The sequence below is a fragment of the Durio zibethinus genome, unplaced genomic scaffold, assembly GCF_047325235.1.
Source record: "Durio zibethinus cultivar Kanyao isolate XHJ-2024 unplaced genomic scaffold, ASM4732523v1 HiC_scaffold_185, whole genome shotgun sequence".
Classification (NCBI taxonomy): domain Eukaryota; kingdom Viridiplantae; phylum Streptophyta; class Magnoliopsida; order Malvales; family Malvaceae; genus Durio; species Durio zibethinus.
The window spans coordinates 21320-31970 of NW_028322808.1; the positions used below are offsets into that span (position 1 = coordinate 21320).

Genomic DNA, 10651 nt, shown 5'->3' on the forward strand with positions numbered 1-10651 from the left:
TATTAAATATATTAAAATATTAAATTATATTTATATTTTATATATTAAATATATTAAAATATGAAATTATATTTATATATATTTATAAATTATATTTATTTATTATTTATGTATTATCACAGTTATAGATATTTATTTAAATTATATTTATATATTAAATATATTAAAATATTAAATTATATTTATATTTTATATATTAAATATATTAAAATATGAAATTATATTTATATATTAAATATATTAAAATATGAAATTATATTTATATATTAAATATATTAAAATATGAAATTATATTTATATATTAAATATATTAAAATATGAAATTATATTTATATATTAAATATATTAAAATATGAAATTATATTTAAATAAATATCTATAAATAATATAATAATAAAATAAACTAATAAAATAAACAAATAAATAATAAATAAATAATTAAAATAAACTAATAAAATAAACAAATAAATAAGAAATAAATAATAAATAAATAATACAATAATAAAAAAAACAAAGCAAATCGTATTTATTCTATTAATTCTATAATTTGAATTTGATCCGATCAAAATAGGATTTTAGAAAAGGATAGGATAGGATTATTTTTAGAAATAAGGAATAAAGAAATGATGGATAAATACAAGCGATCTTTTCGTAGGCGTTTGCCCCCGATCCAATCGGGGGATCGAATTGATTATAGAAACATGAGTTTAATTAGTCGATTTATTAGTGAACAAGGAAAAATCTTATCTAGGCGAGTAAATAGATTGACTTTAAAACAACAACGATTAATTACTATTGCTATAAAACAAGCTCGTATTTTATCTTCGTTACCCTTTATTAATAATGAGAAACGATTTGAAAGAAGGGAGTCGACCGCTAGAACTAGAACCAGAAATGAGAAACGATTTGAAAGAAGAGAGTCGACCGCTAGAACTACTGCTCTTAGAACCAGAAATAAATAGGCTTACCCTTCAATTGACTCAAAATTATCAAACGTAGACTGATGCTTTATTCAAAAAATCTGATAATCAAAATTGTCGTGTCGTAAGAAAAAAGAAATAAATAAAAGAATCGAATCGGGTTGGGGAAGAAAAATAAATTTTTTTTTTTTTTATTGAGCGTCTTCGCTCATCTTGTTTTCTTGTTTTGATGACCTTATCAGAATTTTTTTATCATATTAATTTCTACTCTACCTCCCTCGAGTTCATTCTCGAGGGAACCCCATTTCATTTAAAGCATTTCGGTGGATTCCTTCCGATCTCCTTATTTTATAATCTCGTTGGAAATCATATAAAGACAATTCCTATTTGAGATAGCTATTTGTGCAAGTATTTTACGATTAAGAAGCAACTGTTTCTTGTACCGATTTTTTATTAATCTACTATAATTATAGGATACCCCCATTCCTCGAATTCCTGCATTTATTCGAGTGATCCACAAACGACGAAAATATCTTTTTTTCCTATCTCTATCCCGATCAGCCGAAACCAAAGCTCTTACTCTTTGTCTCCGAGCTATATATCCCTCTTTCATTCTGGTCATTGAATAAAAGAAATTTTGATGAATAACTAATTCTTTCTTTCAGTTATTCTTTTCTAGTCTATTAATAACAAAACGGATTCTTCCAATGTATAAAATAAAAATTCCAATGGCTTTTGCTACTATAACCGTCCCGCCCACGATTTTTCCTTTTTTCTAGGCATTTCATTTCGCCTTGAAATAAGAAATTGTATTGATACTAGGTATCAAAAAAAGCATATTAACTAAAATAAAGGAGTAAATAGAAATGGATAAATAAATAGTGGGTTCCATCGTTTCTATGGTTACTTCTTAAACGGTGAGGTCCCCTCTATACACCGGAGCTCATTCCTTCATTTAACATTTAATTGGTAACTTGTACAGTTCACACTCTTCGGCTCTACTCATAAATTTTTCAGTAATAGATCTTTCACAACGAGATCTATCTTATACAGTAACGGTATGTAATTAGGAGGATTAATTGGGTAGCTGACCCTGTTAGTCCGTTCTTTGCAAGAGTCGAAGCATAATCTTTTTGCTTTTTAAATAGGATTTTCCCCGCTTAATGGATAAGCATTTGCTACCAATGGGGAATTTTTAAAAAATTCCAAGATTGGATTTGCGCCAATGGAAACCATAAATTTCATACACAATAGAAGGATATGGTAGATCTATCTTTTTTAGATAGTGAACGGAAGAACCCCATTCTATTCACTGGTACTGATCGTTGATACTGAAAAATTGTTTCCTTTTTCTCAGCCCATGATCTGAACAAGTCGCACATACACCCTAGTACATCTTCCTCGGCGCTGAGGACATCCCCGAAGAGCAGGGGCTTTCGTGACATTTCTAATTGGCTGTCTTGCATTTCTAATAAGTTGTTTAATAGTTGGCATGCTGAATCATATACAATCATATACATAATAGACTGGTTTAGATCGATCCTAACCAGATGATTATGAATTACTTCTTTTTCTCTTTAATAGATTAATAAAATATTAATCTATTAAAGAGAAAAAGAAGGAAAGGAATAAGAGGGATTAAATCAATCTAAATCAAAATTAAATGGTGTTCCATTGTCGTCAAATGGTGGTCTTCCATTGCCATTGTCGTCAAATGGTGGTCTTCCATTGCCATTGTCGTCAAATGGTGGTCTTCCATTGCCATTGTCGTCAAATGGTGGTCTTCCATTGCCATTGTCGTCAAATGGTGGTCTTCCATTGCCATTGTCGTCAAATGGTGGTCTTCCATTGCCATTGTCGTCAAATGGTGGTCTTCCATTGCCATTGTCGTCAAATGGTGGTCTTCCATTGCCATTGTCGTCAAATGGTGGTCTTCCATTGCCATTGTCGTTAACTAGTCTCCATTTTTTATTCACTATAGGTTTGTTATTCACTATAGGTTTGTTATTCACTATAGGTTTGTTATTCACTATAGGTTTTTCATTCACTATAGGTTTTTCATTCACTATAGGTTTTTCATTCACTATAGGTTTTTCATTCACTATAGGTTTGTTATTCACTATAGGTTTTTCATTCACTATAGGTTTTTCATTCACTATAGGTTTTTCATTCACTATAGGTTTTTCATTCACTATAGGTCTCGATTCTGTACGCACTATATGATCCACAATTCCATGATCTTTGGCTTCTTTTGCTGACATAAAATTATCTCTTTCCATGTCTTTGTTTATAACCCATCGGGGCTGGCCCGTTCTTTGTACATAAGCCTCTATGATGTCTTCTTGCATTTTCATTACTTCGTCTGTTTCCATGACCCAGTCTTTGAAGCCATCATCCTTAAGCATACTAATAGGTTGATGGATCATTACCCTGATGATATAACATACTTCTAACTCACATAATGAGGCGAGAAGAATAGCTATAGAATTGAACAACCGTACAGGCATTTTTTGCGCATTGCATACGGCTTTACAATTGCATACGGCTTTACAATGGAATTCTCTTTTTTCTTTCATCGAAAAAAAGAGAAAATATAGAGTCTATTAGACCCAGATTAATAAATAATCCAATTACCATCCTTCTTTTTCTTTTTTTTTCGGAAAAGTTTAAAAATACTATGATGGCTCCGTTGCTTTATATATTTATTTCGTCTGTGATTCAGCAATCCCAAAGTTTCTTTTTTTTTTTGAAAAAAAAAAAAGAAAGAAAAAAAATAGTCTTTTTTTTTTTCGTACTCTTTCATAACATAAATATTGTTAATAGCCTCTGGTAGGAAAAGAAAAAAAGTTTGTGACGCCTGAGATGGGCCCACGATAGCTAAGATCAAATTGGAAATGCCCCTTCTCTCTATACTACTCTTTCGATACATAATCTAATATTTTTTTTTGAAAAAAAAAAAAAGAAATAAAAAAAAAATTTCATATCGAATTCAAAGTGCCATGCTATTATTACTTACTAATTCATATTTCATATGGCGAAGGCATAGTCTTCTTTTTTCTTTCCATCAATAATAAAAAAAAAAAACTCATTGGCGCCGAGCGTGAGGGAATGCTCTGCGTTTGGTAATTTCTCCTCCGACCAAGAGAAAAGCTGCGATTGAAGCGGTCAATCCCATGGCTAGTGTATGCACATCTGGTTCCACTGCTTGCATAGTATCAAAAAGAGATAATCCAGATACTATCCCTCCGCCAGGAGAGTTTATAAAAAAAAACAGGTCTCGGCTATTACTCTCTATACTGAGATAGATCATAATACCCGCAAGTTGATTCGAGGTCTGGATATCAAGCTCTTTGCCCAAAAAAAGCAATCTTTCTCGATAAATTCGGTTGATTAGGATAAAATTGTATCCCTTAGTAGCCGTACAGGCACCTTTTGATGCATACGGTTCAACAAAAATTGCGAAAAAAAATCAATGTGTAGATTCCAGCCATCCTTTGTTTTTTCTAGTCGGACCTTTCTAACTTCTAATTTCTAATGAAGGGGCTTTTTCTTACATTTTTTAAATAAAATGAAATTTAAAATTAAATTAAAGAAAGATGAGTTTTGGCCCGTTTTCCTATAATATAGAAAAAATTCGCTAAACTTATTGCACAAACTTTTCATTGATCCATTTTTTTTTCATTGCGATTCAATCCAAATCACGATGTCATTTTCTTGTTCCTGAATGGGGTTCGTCAATTTTTTATTCAATTTTTTTAGGTTTATGCTCTACTCCGAGTAAAGATCTGCCCGATTTTTATTTGCACATATAGGACAAATGACCCAATACCACGTCTTTTTGCTATGATTTCATTTCCTTTTTTTATTTTAATTTAATTCCTTTTTCTTTCATGTTTTTCGCCAAATATTCAACGTATTTCCCATATTATTCGATTGATTAACAGTTTGAAATCGCTCTTATTTATAATTAAAAAAAAAAAGAAAAATTATGATTATGATATAGGTGGTAATCATAAATATATTACCAATTGGGTTTTTTCTAAACGGAGCCTGGATACTTCATTTTATCAGTCCAACCAAGCCAACCATAAATCATTCTAATTGAAAATATTAATCTGGATACACCCCCATGAAATGGATCTCTAATTGCACTTCATTACACTTCCCGCTACAAATTTTTGATAATTCAATCAATCTTTTTGGGGCGAAACAGGGGATATCTCGATCGGGCGAGAGAACGGGGGAATCCCATATGACCCAATATATTTGACAAGTCGCACTATATGTCAACCCAGCTTGCATCGTTATCTCCCGGAACTTGAAAAGGAACTTTTGGAATACCAACAGGCATAAAGTAAAAAGAATGTAAAATTATATTTCGCTTTGATTGTGGAAGCGTAATACGTAATGTAATACGTAATAATGGTCTTATCTTAATAATATGTAATATTATATTTCACTTTGATTGTGGAAGCGTAATACGTAATGTAATACGTAATAATGGTCTTATCTTAATAATATGTAATATTATAATATGTAATATTATATTTCACTTTGATTGTGGAAGCGTAATACGTAATGTAATACGTAATAATGGTCTTATCTTAATAATATGTAATATTATAATATGTAATATTATATTTCACTTTGATTGTGGAAGCGTAATACGTAATGTAATACGTAATAATGGTCTTATCTTAATAATATGTAATAATGGTCTTAATAATATGGGCCTTTATCATATTTTATACATAGATAGACTAAGGCCATAAAATAAAGAAAGGCGGAATGAATGAAAGAGAATTCTTACGAATAGGTCCTTTGAATGATGAACAAATAGGGATGCATTCATTCATAAAAAATAGGATCAACCCCCATTGCGTATTGATACTTATCGAGTATAGAATAGATCTGCTTCTCTTTTTTCTTCTGAGCCGAATTCTTCCCTTATTACTAATGGAATAGAACAAACATTAATCCTTTCTCCGAAAGAATCCACCGAAAAGGGGAGGTATTCCAATGCAATAAAGTTACATAGTGTCTATTTTTCGTTGATTTGATAAAGGGGTATTTCCATGGGTTTGCCTTGGTATCGTGTTCATACTGTCGTATTGAATGATCCCGGTCGCTTGCTTTCTGTTCATATAATGCATACAGCTCTGGTTGCTGGTTGGGCCGGTTCAATGGCTCTATATGAATTAGCTGTTTTTGATCCCTCCGATCCCGTTCTTGATCCAATGTGGAGACAAGGTATGTTCGTTATACCCTTCATGACTCGTTTAGGAATAACCAATTCATGGGGCGGTTGGAGTATTACGGGGCGGACTATAACAAATCCGGGTATTTGGAGTTACGAAGGTGTGGCCGGAGCACATATTGTGTTTTCTGGCTTGTGCTTCTTGGCAGCTATCTGGCATTGGGTATATTGGGATCTAGAAATTTTTTGTGATGAGCGCACAGGAAAACCCTCTTTGGATTTGCCCAAGATTTTTGGAATTCATTTATTTCTCTCAGGAGTGGCTTGCTTTGGCTTTGGCGCATTTCATGTAACAGGATTGTATGGTCCTGGAATATGGGTGTCCGACCCTTATGGACTAACCGGAAAGGTACAACCTGTAAATCCAGCGTGGGGCGTGGAAGGTTTTGATCCTTTTGTTCCGGGAGGAATAGCCTCTCATCATATTGCAGCAGGGACATTGGGCATATTAGCGGGCTTATTCCATCTTAGTGTCCGTCCGCCCCAACGTTTATACAAAGGATTACGTATGGGAAATATTGAAACCGTCCTTTCCAGTAGTATAGCTGCTGTCTTTTTTGCAGCTTTTGTTGTTACTGGAACTATGTGGTATGGTTCAGCAACTACCCCCATCGAATTATTTGGTCCTACTCGTTATCAATGGGATCAAGGATACTTCCAGCAAGAAATATATCGAAGGGTTAGTGCTGGGTTAGCCGAAAATCAAAGTTTATCAGAAGCTTGGTCTAAAATTCCTGAAAAATTAGCTTTTTATGATTACATTGGCAATAATCCGGCAAAAGGAGGATTATTCAGAGCGGGTTCAATGGACAACGGGGATGGAATAGCCGTTGGGTGGTTAGGACACCCTATCTTTAGAGATAAAGAAGGGCGTGAACTTTTTGTACGTCGTATGCCTACTTTTTTTGAAACATTTCCGGTTGTTTTGGTAGACGGAGACGGAATTGTTAGAGCGGATGTTCCTTTTAGAAGGGCAGAATCGAAGTATAGTGTCGAACAAGTAGGTGTAACTGTTGAGTTCTATGGTGGCGAACTCAATGGAGTGAGTTATAGTGATCCTGCTACTGTGAAAAAATATGCTAGACGTGCTCAATTGGGTGAAATTTTTGAATTAGATCGTGCTACTTTGAAATCCGATGGTGTTTTTCGTAGCAGTCCAAGGGGTTGGTTTACTTTTGGGCATGCTTCGTTTGCTTTGCTTTTCTTCTTCGGACACATTTGGCATGGTGCTAGAACCCTGTTCAGAGATGTTTTTGCCGGTATTGATCCAGATTTGGATGCTCAAGTGGAATTTGGAGCATTCCAAAAACTTGGAGATCCAACTACAAGAAGACAAGTAGTCTGATGCAAGATTGCTTTGTTATTTTTCGCTTCTATTTTCTGTTTGTGATTTGACATAGGCTGCTGTAAAAATCTTGATTAAAATCGCTGCCTTTTCTTTGATTCTTGTTCTTTCGTTATTTTATTCGGGAGATGATTCTAAATAAATAGGTACGGAAGCTATAATTGTAAACCACGATCGAATTTATGGAAGCATTGGTTTATACATTCCTCTTAGTATCTACTCTAGGGATAATTTTTTTCGCTATCTTTTTTCGAGAACCGCCTAAAGTTCCAACTAAAAAAATGAAATGATTTTTCATTATCTCAATTGAAGTAATGAGCCTCCCAATATTATATTGGGAGGCTCATTACTTCAATTAGTCCCCGTGTTCCTCGAATGGATCCCTTAATTGTTGAGAGGGTTGCCCAAAGGCAGTATATAAGGCGTACCCAGTAAAACTTACAAGTAAACCAGATATAGAGATGGCGACTAAAGTTGCTGTTTCCATTATTATATAATTATATAAATAATATATATAAATATAAATATAAATAATATAAATATAAATATAATTTCAAGATCACAATGGATCTATGATAAGATCGTTTATTTACAGCGGAATGATATACAAAGTCAACAGATCTCACTGAATACAAAATAAGATTTATGGCTACACAAACCGTTGAGGGTAGTTCTAGATCTGGTCCAAGACGAACTGTTGTAGGGGATTTTTTGAAACCATTGAATTCGGAATATGGTAAAGTAGCTCCTGGATGGGGAACGACTCCTTTGATGGGTGTCGCAATGGCTTTATTTTCGATATTCTTATCTATTATTTTGGAGATTTATAATTCTTCCGTTTTACTGGATGGAATTTCGCTGAATTAGATTCACAAGAACCACGAAGCCTCGCTTTTCAATACAAAAAGTGAAACTTTTAGTTCTCGGATTTTTTTTAGCCCATTCTATTTTGGTAGTTCGACCGCGAAATTTTTTTTGTTTCTGTATTTCCGGAATATGAGTGTGTGACTTGTTATAATTGATCCTATTGATAGTACAGAAAATGGGTCTGTCCTCTTGATCGAGATAGTTTTATCCCGTCGGATAGCCATTCTAGTATCTGGAGCACGGAATATATGAAATGGATCACGAAGTATTCGAACTATGATTCATACTTAATATTCAAACCTCGCGGCCGGACTCAAAAAAAAAAAAAATTTTCAAAGAAAGAGGTTTTTTATTTATAAATCGAGAAATTTTTTCTTCTTTCAAACTCTCATTTAGTTTATGCTTATTTTGATCAAAGGACAAACCTTTCTTTTCTTTGTATTTTTATTTATTATATCTATTCTATTCATTGAATAAGTGATGATCCAATAATTCTTACTCAAAGAATCTTTGGACTTAGTTTGAAGGTTTTATTGAATCATCGCGGTTCTGGTATGAATCTGAAGTTTCAATTGATTCATAGGGTCTTAACAAGAGAATTCCTATTAAAAATAAAGAAAACAAGAATAAAGCCACATTCCATATAAATAACAAATCAAAGCAAAGAAAAAGAAAAGAAATAAGTAGGTAAATAGAAGATTCAAGAGGCCTGATCAACATAAAGACGAATGCGCCGACTTGATTTTTTGGCATTATAATTACAACTACAAAAAAGAGCTTTCGGATTTTTACTCTTTTGTGTCTTCAGATAAAATTGAATGAAAAGATTAAGAAGTTTCAAACTTTCTATTCCATATCCGTTTCAGCTATTATTTGGGTGTTTTTGTTTGAGCTGTACGAGATGAAATTCTCATATACGGTTCTCAGGGGGGGAGTCCTCTTGGTTTACCTATCTCAATAAAGTCTATGATTGGTTCGAAGAACGCCTCGAGATTCAGGCGATTGCAGATGATATAACTAGTAAATATGTTCCTCCTCATGTTAACATATTTTATTGTCTAGGAGGAATTACGCTTACTTGTTTTTTGGTACAAGTAGCTACAGGATTTGCTATGACTTTTTACTATCGTCCAACCGTTACTGAGGCTTTTACTTCTGTTCAATACATAATGACTGAAGCTAACTTTGGTTGGTTAATCCGATCAGTTCATCGATGGTCGGCAAGTATGATGGTCTTAATGATGATCCTGCACGTATTTCGTGTCTATCTCACTGGTGGTTTTAAAAAACCTCGCGAATTGACTTGGGTTACAGGCGTGGTTCTGGCTGTGTTGACTGCATCTTTTGGTGTAACAGGTTATTCCTTACCTTGGGACCAAATTGGTTATTGGGCAGTCAAAATCGTAACAGGCGTTCCGGAAGCTATTCCGGTAATAGGATCGCCTTTGGTAGAGTTATTGCGTGGAAGTGCTAGTGTGGGACAATCCACTTTGACCCGTTTTTATAGTTTACACACTTTTGTATTACCCCTTCTTACTGCTGTATTTATGTTAATGCATTTCCTAATGATACGTAAGCAAGGCATTTCTGGTCCTTTATAGAGAATATAGACCATAGCTATATTGTAACCAATCATTTATCTTATTACTTGCCAATCATTTATCTTATTACTTGGGGGAGGAACAATAGTATTTCATTGCTACAAATATGGATTGTTGAAAAAAAAAAAAAAATAAGACATGTATTTGGATATTTCCTTTCAACTCCACAATATTCTATTATTTATTTGATATGACATGAATAGTTGAAGGGAATTCCCCGAAGAGAAAATGGATTATGGGAGTGTGTGACTTGAACTATTGATTGGGCCATGCAGAAATATGCCTTTATCTGCTACATTGGAATTCACAACCAAATGTGTCTTTGTTCCAACCACCGTGTAAGCCCCATACAAAGGATAGGCTGGTTCGCTTGAAGAGAATCTTTTCTATGATCAGACCTGACGATGTCGTGTATGAACAGGGCTCCGTAAGATCCAGTAGAATAAGTGATTTGGCATAATGCAAATTAGATTTTATTTATTTATTTTTATTTTTTTTTTACTTTCTTATCTTAATAGTATGAAAATACATTCATTTCTTCTGCATCGACCCGATTTATTATTATTATACTATCGGAGTGAAACAAGGGATCTAAAGAAGAGCAAAGGCTAGACTATATTAGTAACAAGTAAATCCTTTGTATGTAAAAAATCTCGATATA

The 10651-nt window shown here is 33.4% G+C and overlaps 1 protein-coding gene across 1 annotated transcript; it reads left to right on the top strand.

The window, feature by feature from the left end:
* Positions 1-8122: 8122 nt before the first annotated feature.
* Positions 8123-10233, top strand: LOC149509374 (cytochrome b6). The gene is made up of 2 exons (XM_089757734.1): positions 8123-8524; positions 9349-10233. The coding sequence occupies exons 1-2, from the start codon at positions 8519-8521 to the stop codon at positions 9988-9990; spliced, it is 648 nt and encodes a 215-aa protein (XP_089613860.1). The 5' UTR covers positions 8123-8518; the 3' UTR covers positions 9991-10233.
* The last annotated feature ends 418 nt before the right edge of the window (positions 10234-10651 follow it).